The sequence below is a fragment of the Drosophila navojoa genome, chromosome 2, assembly GCF_054131105.1.
Source record: "Drosophila navojoa isolate 15081-1374.11 chromosome 2, UAZ_NAV_1.0, whole genome shotgun sequence".
Classification (NCBI taxonomy): Eukaryota; Metazoa; Arthropoda; class Insecta; order Diptera; family Drosophilidae; genus Drosophila; species Drosophila navojoa.
The window spans coordinates 31505971-31522483 of NC_142890.1; the positions used below are offsets into that span (position 1 = coordinate 31505971).

General features: G+C 36.2%; 2 protein-coding genes across 9 annotated transcripts; both read right to left on the reverse strand.

Moving 5' to 3' along the window:
• Window positions 1–31: 31 nt before the first annotated feature.
• LOC115565631 (protein anoxia up-regulated) lies at window positions 32–12393 on the reverse strand. 5 transcript variants are annotated; one of them, XM_089265606.1, is made up of 7 exons: window positions 12166–12393; window positions 8276–8302; window positions 4479–4949; window positions 4244–4356; window positions 3398–3528; window positions 1196–1389; window positions 32–1119 (listed from the first exon to the last, which is right to left on the reverse strand). In XM_089265606.1, the coding sequence occupies exons 1-7, from the start codon at window positions 12238–12240 to the stop codon at window positions 325–327; spliced, it is 1806 nt and encodes a 601-aa protein (XP_089121732.1). In that variant the 5' UTR covers window positions 12241–12393; the 3' UTR covers window positions 32–324. The 5 variants fall into 5 exon arrangements, with proteins under 5 accessions (XP_089121732.1, XP_089121731.1, XP_089121733.1 ...); XM_089265605.1 differs by having other exon boundaries at window positions 32–1117; window positions 1185–1389; XM_089265607.1 differs by lacking the exons at window positions 32–1119; window positions 1196–1389 and adding exons at window positions 2576–2669; window positions 3058–3225 and having other exon boundaries at window positions 12166–12388.
• A 1412-nt stretch (window positions 12394–13805) lies between these two features.
• LOC115563968 (uncharacterized) lies at window positions 13806–16481 on the reverse strand. 4 transcript variants are annotated; one of them, XM_030387746.2, is made up of 5 exons: window positions 16310–16469; window positions 15536–15768; window positions 15118–15480; window positions 14178–14802; window positions 13806–14118 (listed from the first exon to the last, which is right to left on the reverse strand). In XM_030387746.2, the coding sequence occupies exons 1-5, from the start codon at window positions 16351–16353 to the stop codon at window positions 14061–14063; spliced, it is 1323 nt and encodes a 440-aa protein (XP_030243606.1). In that variant the 5' UTR covers window positions 16354–16469; the 3' UTR covers window positions 13806–14060. The 4 variants fall into 4 exon arrangements, with proteins under 4 accessions (XP_030243606.1, XP_030243601.1, XP_030243600.1 ...); XM_030387741.2 differs by having other exon boundaries at window positions 14178–14736; window positions 14812–15480; XM_030387740.2 differs by having other exon boundaries at window positions 14178–15480; window positions 15536–15765; window positions 16310–16481.
• Between the last annotated feature and the right edge of the window lie 32 nt (window positions 16482–16513).

The following is a 16513-nucleotide window of genomic DNA, read 5'->3' on the forward strand; positions in this document are numbered from 1 at the left end:
ATTCCTTTATAGATTTCTGAAGTCGAAAAGGTTGTAATGTCTAAATTCAGCCATTTTATTAAGTGAACTTTAATTATTATTAACAATAAAACTGTATACAGCTATGTATATAGTTATAACAGAATGAATAGGTAATATATATGAGATTCGAAATGATTTATAATTTTATTTAATAGGGGACGTTTAATTAACAGCATTAGTCCTTCCTAAAAGCGGGTTTGAATTGATTTTAGTTTCGGTTTAGTGGAAATTGGGATTTTCAATTTCAATTTTGAAGGTTGAATAGGGAGTATGTTCGCAATTAATGGCTATTGCTCGAAGAAATTATTCTTCTTCTTCGTATTCGGCATCTTCTACGTAAGCTTCGCCGGCAGCGTTCTCCAATACGAAAGCAGTTTCTCCACTCTTTGAATTTAATTCAATAAGTGGCTCCTGTTCAGTTTCGGCGACTGGAGTTTCCGGCTCATCAACAATAGGCTCATCAGCGACGGGTTCGTCCACAGCTCTGTCTTCCTTTTGAATGGATTGAAGCTCTTGGGCAACGAGTTCAGCCTCCTGACGTGCGATTTCGGCTAGCTCGGCTGCTTGGCGTGCCAGCTCGCCCTCGCGCTCTTCCTCGGCCTGCTTTTCAATTTCTTCCAGCCGGCTCAGCTCTTGCTCCCGCACACGCTTTTCTTCCTCTAGTCGTGCTTCCTCAGCCAGACGATCTTCTTCCGCTTTACGGGCAGCTTCTTCGGCTTCTCTTTGGGCAGCTTCTTCGGCTAGGCGTTTCTCCTCTTCAAACTTACGTGCTTCCGCCTCTGCAGCAGCTTTGGCTTCTTCTGCTGCTTTCTGAGCAGCTATTTCCGCCAATCGAGCCTCTTCAGCAAGGCGGGCGTCTTCAGCCAATCGTTCTTCCTCAGCTTTGCGTGCAGCCGCCTCCTCAGCCAGTTTAGCTTCCTCTGCTGCCGCCTTTTGGGCTGCTTCCTCGGCTAGACGAACTTCCTCAGCAAGGCGTGCTTCTTGAATTAATCGTTGCTCTTCGGCCAATTTTTCAGCAGCCCGCTGTTTTTTGGCTTCTTCTTCTTCTAGGGCCTTTTTCTCAGCAGCCTCACGTTCTTTTTTCGCCTTAAGGACACTGTAATAATCAATCATCAACCATTAGACAACCATCTAAGAAAATTATTAAAGGGCACTTCGATTACTTCTCTTCAAGACGCTTTGCTTCATCAGCAGCCCGTTGAGCTCGTTTTTTCTCCACTTCAAGCTCATCTACAGCCTCTTCGTTTACAGTCAGCAGACGCTCTTGGCGTAGACGTTGCTTCTCCTTCGATTCCAGATCAATAGCATCCTCCAGGGGTCTGGGAGCAGAAAATTTTCTTGATGGGCGATTCGGATCCAAATCGGGATCTGAAAACCAAATCTGGTTATAACACATATCAGACACACTGACTGCTCAACTCGTGCAACCCAGTAAAAATGAGAAACATTGATTGTTAGCCACGAATTTATATATAAATATATATATCTATATACAAATATTGATATTTGTTCATGAAATTTAAAATATTCAATATTCAAATGTACTTACTCATTATAATTGCTGTGATAGTGGCCTATACTTCAATAGTGGAGGTTTCATATTAAAAGACTCCAGTAATAGAGTAATTGTTTTTTACTTGAATTTAATGTACAAAAGAAATATTTGTGTGTATGCCAGAAGTTAGAGCGATGAGATTATTGCGTATCTTAGTTAAATATAAAGTGAACAATGCAAGTGCATAGAGTGTAAGTGCAAATATTATGCTATGATCTCTCTGATCTGTTTTCAGGCAGAGACTTTCCTCTACTTTTTTTTCTAAGTAATAGTATGTATAATTTAGGCATAGCTATCAGTCATATGCTTTAAAGGTAAAATCTATTGAGGCCAAGCCAAAAATATATTTGTGGCAAATATATCAACCTATAACTAGATTTAGATACAACTTGCTTTCTTTATATTGTCTGTATATTGAATCTCATTTGCAGGAAATGCAAACCGTAATATTACTTTTGTAGCAACGTGGGCTGCTACAAGGGTGATTCAATCGATCCAATTATTGAGAATGTGGGTCAAGGTCATCAACGTCCTCACGAGATTTGTAAGATTTGTTATATGGCCATTGGCCATATGATATATTCCTGTACATATGTATATACAAGTATCTATAGAGAGCAACGAAGGAAGGCATATAATATGCGCAGATATATATTTATGACTCTGATGTCATCATAAAATCTTATTTTTATTGCGGAAGAAATATTCAATCAGTAAGAGAAATACAAAGTTCATTGCTTGGACTTGAAATATATGTTACACAAATATAATATGCAATGGATGAATTCAAATGTAACAATAGAATTTTGTGTTAAGTTTTTCGCAATATTAGTGTAGAGATTGATTCATCAGAGCTTCATAATGAATATTTCAGTGAATAAGTTTGTATTAGTTGCCGAGTTAGTCTGGGTTCAAAGCTTCTGATTCTGCTGATATCGCGAGTTTATATTTCTGATATCGGCTTTATATACTAACAGGCAAACATAAGTTGGTTTTTCATTTTATTTATTTATTTAAAGTATAATAATGTGTATGTCCATATTTTATAAAGTCAGGCATGTTATCTTTTAGGCCTCAACTTCAACAGCTTCAACTGGAAAGAATCAATCAATTATAAAACGTATTAGGTTAGTCAAGTACATGGAACAGAACAAGTCAGGATGCGAGACATACATATATGCATTAGTTATAAATTATTCAAATTGCGTTCGCTCCTACATATAAACAAGGGAATGACAAATTTATGTATTTTGGGAATTATGAAAACTTTAAATGAATACAAATGTTTTCTTATTATGTAGAAGAGAAATGAATACTCGAAAAATGTATTTCAGAGAGATCGCTACATGAGCTGGAAGATCCAAATAAAAATGATTTAGTTAAATGATCATGAGTGGAGGAATCACTAGCTCATTGTCGCTTTATACAGATGCCACTCACAAGCCAGAAGTATTTAAAAATCCGTTTAAAACGGAACTTACCTTCCTGACGAGCGATATTGCTTTCTTTCTCATTCTTCCAAGTTGGGTGTCTAAGGTACCAGGACAAAAGGTTAATATCGTTTCGAACTTTGTCCGAATCGTACATAGGTCTTCTAATATTATAAGCCTTATCGCCACATATCCTTACAGAGGCTAGATGACTTTGACCTTATTATTTAATATTTAGAGAACGGCATTTAATAACGATTTTAAGAACAATGCAGGTTGCAACTAAATTTGCTATTACACTATATTTAATACCACAATAGTAATCCAAGTGTATTAGAGGCAACATTTAAATATTATTTATTTACACAAACAATTACATTCAATTACTCACCAACATATTTTACTGCGGGCTTTGGATAGTGCGATATATTGCGAACTTCCTTAGCAACATGACGCACCGGATTCGTAACTCGAGCAACATAGGCATCTAAGGCCAATTGAGAAGTCGGCTCATAAGAATACCTATAAATATCAATATGCCCTTTCAATCATATGAAATAATAATAATAAATAACATATTGCGAAAGAATCACTGCAACTCATACATATACATATATATATATATGTATATATATAGATATAAAGTCTGTGTTGAAACAATTGAAGCTCTTAGAAACCCAATAAGTCACGTTGCCAAGTCTTTAGCTTCAATAATAATTAAATGTGTTTTATTTATAACAAGTAAGAAAGCTAGTCGAGACTGCTCGACTACGAGATACCCTGAACCCTCCAAGCACACATACATACATATGCATCCACATTCACGCATGAGCTTGTGCTCTGCTAACTGCGCAGTGAGCAGCGACTGCACTTGGGCTGCGCTGTAGTGTGGGCAATATTATGGGAAGACTCTAGTACTTGAAATACTTTTTACAAATTTGGGGCGAAGGGCGCGTGGTATCCATATATCTCGGCGTTCATACGGACAGACGGACGGACGGACGAACAGACGGACAGGGCTATATCGACTCAGCTCGTCGTGCTGATCAAGAATATATATACTTTATGGGGTCTACGATGATTCCTTCTGCCTGTTACATACTTTTACACAAAAACATTATACCCTGATTTCTCATTTTCAATGGGTTCAGGGTATAAAAATATAAGGACAGGCAGACGGACCAATGGAAAATAACATAAACATAAAATAACTTGCAACTGAATAAAGCGAACTCACCCAGTCACTGGAAACGGAGTACAGCTTCGTGCGCGGCGAACGACGGGAGTGTGCAAGTCCCGCATCAATGATTGTGCGCGATTACGTATTCTTCCCGTTTCCTCAGAAAACGTCTATATTTAAATGATTATGAATTGAAAAAACTTTTCAAGTAATTGTCATTTTAAAGCTTTTGTGCTAAGTTCATTTGAACAAAAGAAAGCGAATACTTTGATATTAACCTCCCAAAACTTACGGTGAAAGGTTCGGTATTGAGATAATTAGTTAGAGCCCGTGCACCATATCCAGGAGGAAGTCTCTTCAGATAGGAAGGTGTTGACCGAATCGGAGATGTGGTGATCCTTACTGGGGTTCCGGATCGAGCATAAACACGTGTAACAGTTGTTGGGGTGTAATGGTACGATGGCGTGTATGTTGTATACGATGTCGGGATATAGGCAGAAGAGTAGTATGTCGATGGCAAATAGGTCGGACTATAGTAAGTCGACGGCGTGGTATAGGTATAGGTAGACGTTCTCTCCGGTGATGACACTACACGTGTTGTAGTACGCACAACACGCACAGGCGACGGAGAGTGAACAATTCGCGAGTAAACTCGGGTGGGAGAGGTAACAACCCGAACAGGCGAAGCAATAACGCGTGCTCCACTGATGACACGTTTTGGGATGGAATAACTCGAGTAGATTGGATAGCTCGATTTGTATACCTGGTATATTTAGCAATTTCGTCAGTTAGTAGAATATTAATCAAAAAACATCGACTGTGATGAGGATACATGAGAGCGAAGTAGAGAGAGTGAAGTAGTACAAAAAAGAAAGTGCGGTGGTAAAAATAAGCAACAATACAATTCGTAACAAGAAAGAAAGCTCTAGTCGAGACTGCTCGACTACGAGATCCCCTGAACCCTACAAGCAACTGATATTTCAATAATAATTAGAAAGCACACACGCACACACACACACACGCATACAAACAAACACACGCGCACACACACACTCGCATATACAGGCGATTGCGCTTGGGTTGCACTGCAGTGTTGGAAATATAATGACAACTTATTTGTTGAATAATTTAATTTCTAGACGTACGATCGTAATGAAACTTTCAGAACGTAATCATAATGTTAAAGTGTATGTGTATACCGAAGCACAAGTCTCTAGTAATTGATATACGACTTTTACAAAGATGAGGGTGAGGGGGTGGATTTAGGGGTGGGGGGTAAATTTTAACAAAAACCGAAATTGTATAAAATATATATTTATATACATTTTAAATTTGGAGACTCTAGCTTGAAAGATGTAGGAGATATAATTTTTTAAGTGATCTTCGATAAGGTTTTTTATCGATAAAAAAGTATCGGAATGAGTTATCGTTTTTTAGTGATAAACTCGATATGCGCGTGATATATACGGACGTTTTAAAAAAAAGTTGAAGTCTCTAGCTCTTATATCTTCTGAGATCGACGCGTTCATACATACGGACGGAAGGACGGACAGACAGACGGACAGGGCCAAATCGACTCAGCTTGTCGCCCTGATCAAGAATATATATACTTTGTGGGGTCTGCCACGCCTCCTTCTGCCTGTTACATACTTTTAACAAAACCATTATACCCTGATTTCCCATTTTCAATGGGTTCAGGGTATAACAAGTAAGAAAGCTCTAGTCGAGACAGCTCGACTACGAAATCCCCTGAACCCTACAAGCAACTGATATTTCAATAATATTAGCAAACACACACACACACACGCATACAAACAAACACACGCACACACACGCATACAAACAAACACACGCATATACACACACTCACATATACAGGCGATTGCGCTTGGGTTGCGCTGCAGTGTTGGAAATATAATGACAACTTATTTGTTGAATAATTTAATTTCTAGACGTACGATCGTAATGAAACTTTCAGAACGTAATCATAATGTTAAAATGTATGTGTATACCGAATCACAAGTTTCTAGTATTTGATATACGACTTTTACAAAGATGAGGGTGAGGGGGTGGATTTAGGGGTGGGGGGTAAATTTTAACCAAAACCGAAATTGTATAAAATATATATTTATATACATTTTAAATTTGGAGACTCTAGCTTGAAAGATGTAGGAGATATAATTTTTTAAGTGATCTTCGATAAGGTTTTTTATCGATAAAAAAGTATCGGAATGAGCTACCGTTTTTTAGTGATAAACTCGATATGCGCGTGATATATACGGACATTTTTAAAAAAAGTTGAAGTCTCTAGCTCTTATATCTTCTGAAATCGACGCGTTCATACATACGGACGGACGGACGGACGGACAGACAGACGGACAGGGCTAAATCAACTCAGCTCGTCGCCCTGATCAAGAATATATATACTTTGTGGGGTCTGCCACGCCTCCTTCTGCCTGTTACATACTTTTAACAAAACCATTATACCCTGATTTCCCATTTTCAATGGGTTCAGGGTATAAAAAGGAACTAGCTATAAGTATTTAAAAGAGACCACACGGTCATTCTAGTGCACCTTTCACTAGAATCACTAGACTGTGTATTTGACTGTTGCTGATGATATGTTTAACTACTACAGATTTTCACTTTATTAAATCGTGGGATTTGTAAAAGGCGGGATGATAAACTGCCGAATTGCTTTCTTCTTCTTGAAGATCCGAAACGACTCTCATGCTATTTCTATGATACGTAAAGATAGAAAATGTAGCATGAATTATGGTCTCAATCGATACACAAGTATATAAAAGAACAAGTAAGAAGACTCTAGTCGAGACTGCTCGACTAGGAGATACCCTGAACCCTCCAAGCTGATATTCTTATCATTCTACACTTCTTTTATGCACGCACACATACATACACATGCATCCACCCTCACGCGCCCGCGCTCTGCTAACTGCGCAGTAAGCAGCGACTGCGCTTGGGCTGCGCTGCAGTGTGGGCAATAGTATGAGAATTTATTTGATAAATAACTTTTTTTGTAGACATGCAATCTTAATGAAATTTTCAGAGCGTAATCATATGGTCAAAATGTGTGTACATTCTAAAGCACAAGTCTCTAGTACTTGAAATACGTTTTTTGCAAATTGGGAGCGGAGAGGGCGTGGTATCCAAAATCTGTTGATTACAAAATGTTTGTATTCATCATATATATATACACAGTAAATCTGAAGTCTCTATGTCTAATAGTATTCCAATGAGGCTCAAAAAACAAAATCCATTTTTCGATTATTCTCGATAAAAAAGTTATCGGATGAGTTATCGAAAAAATAAAGCAAACTCGTACTGCGTATGGTATACACGAGTATGCACAAAAAATTTCAGCTCTCTAGCTCTTATATCTTCTGAGATCTCGGCGTTCATACGGACGGACGGACGGACGGACGGACGGACGGACGGACGGACAGACGGACAGGGCTATATCGACTCAGCTCATCGTGCTGATCAAGAATATATATACTTTGTGGGGTCTGCGATGATTCCTTCTGCCTGTTACATACTTTTACACAAAAACATTATACCCTGATTTCCCATTTTCAATGGGTTCAGGGTATAAAAAAAGGGATATCCGGACTTTTTAGAGACTTATACAAATACAAATCAAATATAAGTACAATACAGCCTAAACATTTAGTGTTAAGTGTTAAATTACCTAACGTAACCAATGCAAAATATTTCATATATATATATATATATATATATATATATGTATATATATATATATATATATATATATATATATATATATATATATATATATATATATATATATATATATATATATATATATATATATATTTTTTTTTTTATTTATTTATTTGTTTTTTTTTTTTTTTGTGGGACACAAATTGATTACAGGCTGCAGTTTATATGTTTTTATGATGTATACTAACCACTTATGAATCCTGGAGACGATGAAGTGATTGAAGTATGAGCAGAGTGAGTCAAATTTAATTGAAACAATTGAAAATCATTAAAGATGTGGATGACAAGCAACTATGAGCAATGAAATCAATGATTGGAAGTACTTACACGCGTCACTTTCTGAACAGACGGATACTGAAAAAGAATTGTACAACATAGAGAATAGTTTAGTGTTCATTTTGTGTGAGAGCCCACTCCCTGAAATCTGAACTCCACATATAATACTTGCAAACTATGAATTTATGCTCCAAATAGTGTCTAATCGATGGCATCATCCATTCTTGTTCATATGAATATCGTATTTTAAATAACATAATGCAGTAGATTTGTACATATGCAAAAAGTTTATTTTTTGTTTGTTTTGGGTGAACGCGATTTCATTTTATTGTATCACAAATATTTTGAAACTATAAATGATTTAGATGATGGGCAAAACATCACAGACGGATTGCCTGTCTATCTCATCAACAATTAAAGAAACTATTAGTTATGTTAGTCAACTCGAATATTTTACAAAATTCCGGTATATAATATAAACATATCATGTACATACGTATCTGGTTAGATATTACAACTTGCATTACAAATAACAAAACAATTTTAGCGGAACGATTAGTGTAATAAGTTGTAGCCACATAAACCATGCTATTGATTTCGTAAATTCATCACTTTTAGACATGGTACGAAAAGTGACGGTATTTGGTGCCGCCGGGCAAGTTTCCAGTTGTGGTCGACGAGTAGCTGTAGCCACCGGGTCCAGCGCCAGTTGTGCTGGTCCGCTCGGTGCTATAATTGTAGGCACCACCGGGCCCGCTACGCGATGTTCTCTCGACAGTGGAGGAGTACGTGGAACGCTCCGGCCTGGCGTACGGGTTGCTTGAGTCATAGCTGCTTTTCTCAACACTCGACTTTGAGGTGTACGAATAGTCCGAGGAGGCGCGGCTGCGATGCGAGCCAGGCCTGTCCGTGCACAGGTCTAAGCGTGGAGTCTACAAATTCCGATTTATGCATTTAGGTGAAAATTGTAAATTGTGAAAATTGGCAATCAGCATAAAACAGTTATGCGACTAAAATCTAACTTGCTGTTTCATAACGACTATTCTCTTAAATGAACGGCATTTTTAATTAAGGCTGGTCCGCCAAAAAGCAACGCAATATTGCAATGAAAAAGACTTTCGGAAAAGGAAATCACTTCAGATTTGTTCAAATTATTATTTAGCAGACCAGCCTCAAAAAAAATATAAATAAAATATGAGTGTATGAAAATAGGACAGAATCTGAGCAACTGAATACTATTAAAAGTTCTTTCATAAATATAGATTAGTCAATCTTGTCATATCAAAGGAAATTGAAACAGGTTCGTATCTTATCATACTTTGATTCTATTGAATTTAACGTAATAATAAAAACAAAACATAGAAACTCGCGTGGCAAATATTATGAAAGATGTATTATTGGCAATATTAGATACAAAACGAACAGAGTGTCAGATCTTTTGTATGGTTGTATGTGAACTGTAGTATATATATATTTGATTTTACATTTGCGGGTATGTATACATGGTCATGTGCGTGATGTGCCCTAATTATAATAGTAGAGACTGTTTAGTCAATTCGTGCAATTCGATTTCGGTTTGAACAATTTTCGCTGAAAAGACTTCTTTCGCTATCGGTTAATTAATAAGAGTACTTTGTGACCATCGCACCCGACTTTTCATTGCGATAGGTCTCTCGGCGCACCGGTAGACCTTCGGAAACAGCTCGATGCAGGCGCGGAAGTTGACTATCGATGGAATCACGAGAGGTGCGAGCTGCTGTGTTGCCACCGGCTTCCACAGTGTCGATGTGCTGCCGCACCATGCTCAGGATACGCGAGCGATTCTTATCGCGTGTCGGCACATACGGCTCAATGGGCTGATAGACAATCTTATAGTTAGGTTTTATGGCAGCCCTGTTTATTGGATCGAGTATTGATCGCTTGCGCTGCTCATAGTCCGACCGACGCATTCCAAAAGCAGTCACCGGATCAGAGATGAGTGAAGGCCGTGGCACGAAAGGAACTTTCTCCCAGTCAATTGGTGGTCTGTTTGTTTTCTGCAATGCCCAGAATGTCACACAGGTGGGTTTAAATTTCGAAAGCCAAGTTTACGTTATTAGCGTGTGCAGTGCAGAATTTTTGTGCGACGTGGTTGCGCAGCTGGGACACCACAATCATCGGCGACACTCGCGATCCATGTTCCATGCAAGCATTTATCCATTAAATCGACATGCAGGTGTACGTACACATGTGAACATGTGTCAGGTGGGTGTGAAAGTATAGATATTTATCAAGGCTCGGCTAATGTACAAGCATAGGTGGTCCATGGACGGTTAATAAAATTAATTGTAGTTCCAGTTCTATGATCTATTTACATTGGGTTTATTTGCATTTGGGGAATTCACAAAAAAAATTTTCCCACAAAACTTAGTTTGCAGGGTGTCTGATAATGGAATATATACATGAAATTGTTGTTATATATGTTTTATTTTTGTTAACAAATGTAATATGAAAACTTTAATAATAAATATTTTATACAGCATCAGTTCAGTTATATTTGTGTTTGCAGTGTTTCGTCTTAGCTAGATTAAATTTTAAAGAATTCATATTTTACTCTCTGTTTATCTGTTTATCTTAACGCCTATATAGTCTCTCTGCCCATTTTGCCGTCATTGGTTTAAATGTATTTTGGAAATAAAAAAATATATTTTTAGATCAGCCCGAAACTGAAATGCGCAAACAGCTTATATTACACAGAAGTTTGTGTATATAAAAATGTGTGTACTTTCGTTTGTACATAAGGAAAGATGCATAAATTTGAAGGATAATCAAACTATGAATATAAAACAAATCAGACAAAACATGAACAGTTGTGAAATATATCGCCGTATACACAGGCGCAAAGAGAATATTTGTTGTTTGTATATATTTTTTTTAAAACTTAACAGCTGGGAATTAAGTCAGTAATCCACTTTCAAATATGTATATATCTCTACATACAATAATTGTCGTTCAAGATGTACATACAGAATTATGTGAATTTAAACATGTGTGTATATACACACTGAGCTAAATTTGGAATTTGAGAGCAGAAGAGCTTTTTTTATTTGCATGATCGCCAATGATTTTGGCCGAGTCTATGACAAATCGCAAAATATGTAGATATTATAACGATACAGAAAATAGACACAACCTTGAAATATTCTCAATAAATTCAATCCAAGGTGATGTAAAAATAAGAGCATTTGCTTTACTTAATTTGTTCGTTTGTTTTTCTAATAACATCTTTTATTTATTTTACCATTTAACAATTTGATCATATTCAATGAGAGGTCAGTTTATTGTCCATGTCTATGTTAATTAATTAGCCAAAGTCTTCGGATAGTGCAGCTTGTTAAGGGCTGTATACGTAATTGGTGCTTAAACTGGTAAGTTATATATTTTTATTATTATTATTATTATTATTTTAAATATCCATAGGACGACACATATAGTCTGTATGTATATATTGCATACGAAAAGAAATGAATATTTATTTACTTATATAAGCTTTAGGCATGCACTCTTCTCTTATATACACTTTGACTTTTTAATCCTGATACGATATTCATATGTAAGACATTTATTAAGACTAGATTGTAAGTTACTTTTGTGCTCAAACGTGTTTCAATTTCTTTACTAGTTTCACTTTTTTAATAAAATTGCAGAACTCAGCAAGTGGGAGGTAAGCCGTAATAGTTCAATGTAAACTTTGAGGAGGAGTTTGGTTTAAGAGCTTGTAATGAAACTCATTTCATAAAATGTTAAATTTATCTGTTCTATTGGAAGTCCCAAGAAATAAAATATTATTGTCCGCACAGATGAATTTGACAAATTTTATGAATTGAGAACCTCACTACAGACAAACTTTTTCCCAGATTACGAGATAACCTATTCGCGTGACTAGCATATTTGAAACTTACCGTTACAGCGTACGACGTTGTCACCGGTCTGGAGCTGTAAGTTCTACGGGTTGTAAATCCACTTTCGTAAACCATTTTTAATAATTTAATTTTCAAATAAAATGTAAAAATTAGAAAGAATCACTTATTCGTTTTTATTTCGATTCAAGTTCTCGTCTTTTCGTGTTCTTAACTTGATGCCCGTTCGAGTTGTTCTGCTAGACAACTAGATGGAATGGTTTCTTATAATTTTTCTTTTACAAATATGTATCTGAATAGCTCTCGCTCATTCTTGCTCTCTTTCGTTGACTTTTATACATTTATTTTTGGAATAACAAAAATTTCAATCTCTCATGTCACTGAAGAGCGTACGTTTTTTTTTAGCATATGTAAAGATCTAATATTTTTCGTTTTGCACACGCACACATATTAAAAAGATCGTACATAAATATACAAACATATAAATGTTTAAGGTGTATATACATTTATACATACTAAGTATAAGCGTGAGTAAGAATATACTACATACGATTGGAAATGAAATGTGGAAAAATTGGAATACAGTAATGCGTATCGCGGTATGTAAATCAGGCGAATCAAAGGCGAATAAACACATTAATTTGTTATTATTAATTTGATATGAGAATAACCTTGCGATTTATATTCACGGCATTTACAACCGCAAATAGTATTCTCTGTATTCATATGTACATTTCAAAATCAATATACTTTTTCTAAAGTTATACTTTCATTATTGAACTCAATTTTCGGTAAATGAGGTGAAAACGTGGTAACATCTAGTCGAGTACATTCCATTCCTTTACATAGTAAGTGTATTCACATCGAATGACAAAAAAAAAATACATTCAGTCAAGACTCTTAGATGTATTATAGATTTCATACTCCATTTGTATGTACATATGGTATTTATATTTTAACATTTTTATCCAAAAACAAACAGATTTATAAATAAAATGCAAGGACAATATATCAATGGCATTAACCTTAATCATATTCCATAAGAAATAAGGAATTTAGCCCTTATGAGAAATTTTAATACATGTTTGTTTGCTTTGTCCTGAGGAGTTTCCGTTTGGGCTATTAGTAAACCATTTTCACGGCCCCAAAGTAATTTTGTACATACGTCCACGAACTAAAAAGAGTGATCACCATATAAAATATCAATTTTATATTACTGGAATTACTGGAATGATATTACATTATATATGACGATATGGAAATACAGTAGAAGCTCTAGTCAGAATCTCGACTACGAGATCTCCTTAACCTGAGAACGAATATTAATATTAGATAAATATTTATATCAAAGTAAGAAATATAATATATCTTATTCTATAATAAAAGCTCTATAGACTACTATACTATATCTATATATATATATTCTTTATATTATCTATTATATATATATCTATATATATATATTATTACTCAATAATTCTTGACTGACCCACCCCCTCTCCACGACACACACGCATAAACGCATGGTTGAAGTGTGGGCTTACGAAGAATTTAATGGCTTAATAACTTTTCTTGGGGATGGACTTTCTTCACGAAACTTTTAGATTATACAATATTATTAAAATGCATGCGTTTGCCAAAGCGGTAAGTTTAGAATTCATAAATAATTCAGAAGTTCCATTGGGAATCAGACGGATGGGTCAGTACCAACTCAATAGTTGATACTTTATCTTTATTTTATGATGCTAAGTATTCGTGCTGAGTCAAAACACTTTTGGATAATACCCTCATGAAATAATAAAAAGTCCACAGCTCCTTAAAGCTAACAATATTATTGGGAATTCATTAAAGGTTTCTTTTTTCAGCTGATGTACGTAGAACACGCTTTCGGCTCTTAGGCACCAATCCCTATCCAATATTCCTCAATACATAACAGGTTAGCACGGCATGCATGGTGAACACGAATCGCAACAAGCATTCCGATTGCATGTGAAACTGAAATAGGTTTTATATAGGTGAATATGTACCGATAAAAGAATATTGTGAGACAATACCATCTTGAGAGGTCACGCTTTTCCAAGTGTACACGAAGGAAATCACAGGCTCGAACTTCATCATAGCGACTTTGTCTATGAGAACAGTCTGGTTTGCCAAATCTTCCGCCCTTGTGCGTGAATTTCGATCCCATGTTACCTTTTCGGAGTCTCAATCTGCTGCCATTCCTAGACAATTTGGATTTTTCACCCGATCTCCTTGATCCCCGACCACGTTCATTTCCATCTCCTCTGCTATCTCTCTTATCAGCTTGAGATGCTCGCCCAGTATCATCCTTTCCCTTTTTCCCCCTTTCAAATTTTGTATTAATATCCTGTTCGTCTGCTGACGTTCCCTTTCCTTTCTTTATTGTACTATCTCTTGAACTCTCTTTACTTTTCTTCTCTTTATTTGTAATACCATCCACTGTTATTGAACCTTTCGTATCTCCTTTAGACTTGCCTTCTTTTCCAGATTCGTTAAGTTTATCGTCTTTTCCACCACTTCCTTGACCTTTTTTTGATGTTTTTGAAGGATCGCTATCATCGGCATCTTTTCCGCCACCTTTACCATCAGCCCCTTTGCCATCCTTCGCGGATTTCTTCGATGGATCGATACTATCGGCATCTTTTCCACCACCCTTACCTTCCGCACCTTTCCCATCCTTTTTAGATTTCTTTAAAGGATCGCTGTCATCAGCATCCTTTCCACCTCCTTTACCATCACCTCCTTTACTTGCCCTCTTTGATTTCTTCGAAGGATCGCTGTCATCGGCATCTTTTCCACCACCCTTACCATCAGTTTCTTTGCCATCTTTCTTGGATTTATTTGAGGGATCGCTATCGTCGGTATTTTTTCCACCACCCTTACCATCAGCTCCTTTACTTGCCCTTTTTGATTTATTTGAAGTATCTCTTTCATCGGCATCTCTTCCACTACCTTTACCATCACCTCCTTTACCATCCTTTTTCGATTTCTTAGCAGGTTCACTATCATCCGCGTCTCTTCCACCACTTTTACCATCCCCTCCTTTGCCTTCCTTTTTCGACTTTTTTGATGGGTCACTATCATCAGCATCTCCTTTTTTACCTTTCGAATCTTTCTCCCCTCTCGACAATGCAGCCAAGTTCATTTTGCCTTCCCCTTTTGGATCTCCGTTTTTGGATGCATTATTTTGAGATCCGAATTCATCACCCTTGCCGCCTTTTTTATTAGATGGATTCCTACCTTGTGCCTTCAAATCCAAGCTTCCTCTTCCTCTTTGTGAATCCCTGCCGTACCCTCCTTCACCGTCACCATAATGGTTTTTAGAATAAGGGTCGTCTGCAAACATTTGAAATTTATTAAAAGCTCGCTGATTAATTTTTACATGACATACATTTTTGACCGTCAGAGCATCGACCATTGATGCTGTAACCTCCATTAAATACGGTATACTTTTCACGGCACTGCTGTCGGTTATAGCTTTTTATTATCTTATGGCAAATCCGTTTTAGTAGTGAATAGGTATGATCATTCAATAAGGATTGCCTACAGCACGGATAGCAACAGCATTGACTGCATTTGTTGTAATTATCGTTGCAAAAAATTTTGGTTGTACTAGACGAACTGCTTTAAAGTAAAATATTAATAGATAAAAAAAAAATAATAATTAAAGGCTGGTAATAAATATGCACACTCTCGCTCTTTATAAAATAGTCAAGCTTTATTGCTATTCAAATATATATCATGTCGTCGAGTTTTGATTAATTGGGTAAGCGTGTTATAGTCGTATTCTACTTAAATAAATTATATAAATAAAGACACAGAGAATCAAATTTTTTGTCTAGCCCGAGCGAATTCTTCTTAACAAAACAGCTATGGAAATGGTATACCATAAAATGATAAGATTAAATCGCGAATAGTACACCGGAATTGAATATGTGATTTGCACAGCTTTATGAAAGTCGGGCAAATAGCACCTCTAAGTTTGAAATCTATAACTTTTGTAGTTACCGGGATCCACGCGTTGACCCAAGATATAGATATTAGATTGGCATCACTAGAAATCTAATGTCGTGCTTTCATAGCAATCTTTGCAACCCACGAAGAATTTTACATATTTATATAATGATTTTACTCAATAGCACTATATAAAACACATGATACATACCTAGATGGTGGTAGACAACAAATGCGCTCTAAGTCAAAACCCATTTTATTATATACATTTTAAATTGGAATTTAGTGTAAAAAACTAATTTTCAAAATTTGATCTACTAAAATATTGTGAAATGTGACATAAAACGCGTTGGAGATTAAGGCATTTTTGGAATTTTGCGAAACTGAGGAATATAAAGTCATTATGTATATATGT

Excerpts from the sequence above, each read along its gene's own strand:
- LOC115565631 (XM_089265605.1), bottom strand. The coding sequence starts at position 12,240 with ATGGTTTACGAAAGTGGATTTACAACCCGTAGAACTTACAGCTCCAGA. Across the intron at positions 8,303-12,165 it reads CAACGTCGTACGCTGTAACG|TATCCGTCTGTTCAGAAAGT; the intron begins GTAAGTTTCAAA and ends ATTCTTTTTCAG. Across the intron at positions 4,950-8,275 it reads CTGTTCAGAAAGTGACGCGT|GTATACAAATCGAGCTATCC; the intron begins GTAAGTACTTCC and ends TAAATATACCAG.
- LOC115563968 (XM_030387739.2), bottom strand. The coding sequence starts at position 16,353 with ATGGGTTTTGACTTAGAGCGCATTTGTTGTCTACCACCATCTAG. Across the intron at positions 15,481-15,535 it reads ATGCTCTGACGGTCAAAAAT|ACGACCCTTATTCTAAAAAC; the intron begins GTATGTCATGTA and ends AAATGTTTGCAG. Across the intron at positions 14,119-14,177 it reads AAGCGTGACCTCTCAAGATG|TTTCACATGCAATCGGAATG; the intron begins GTATTGTCTCAC and ends AACCTATTTCAG.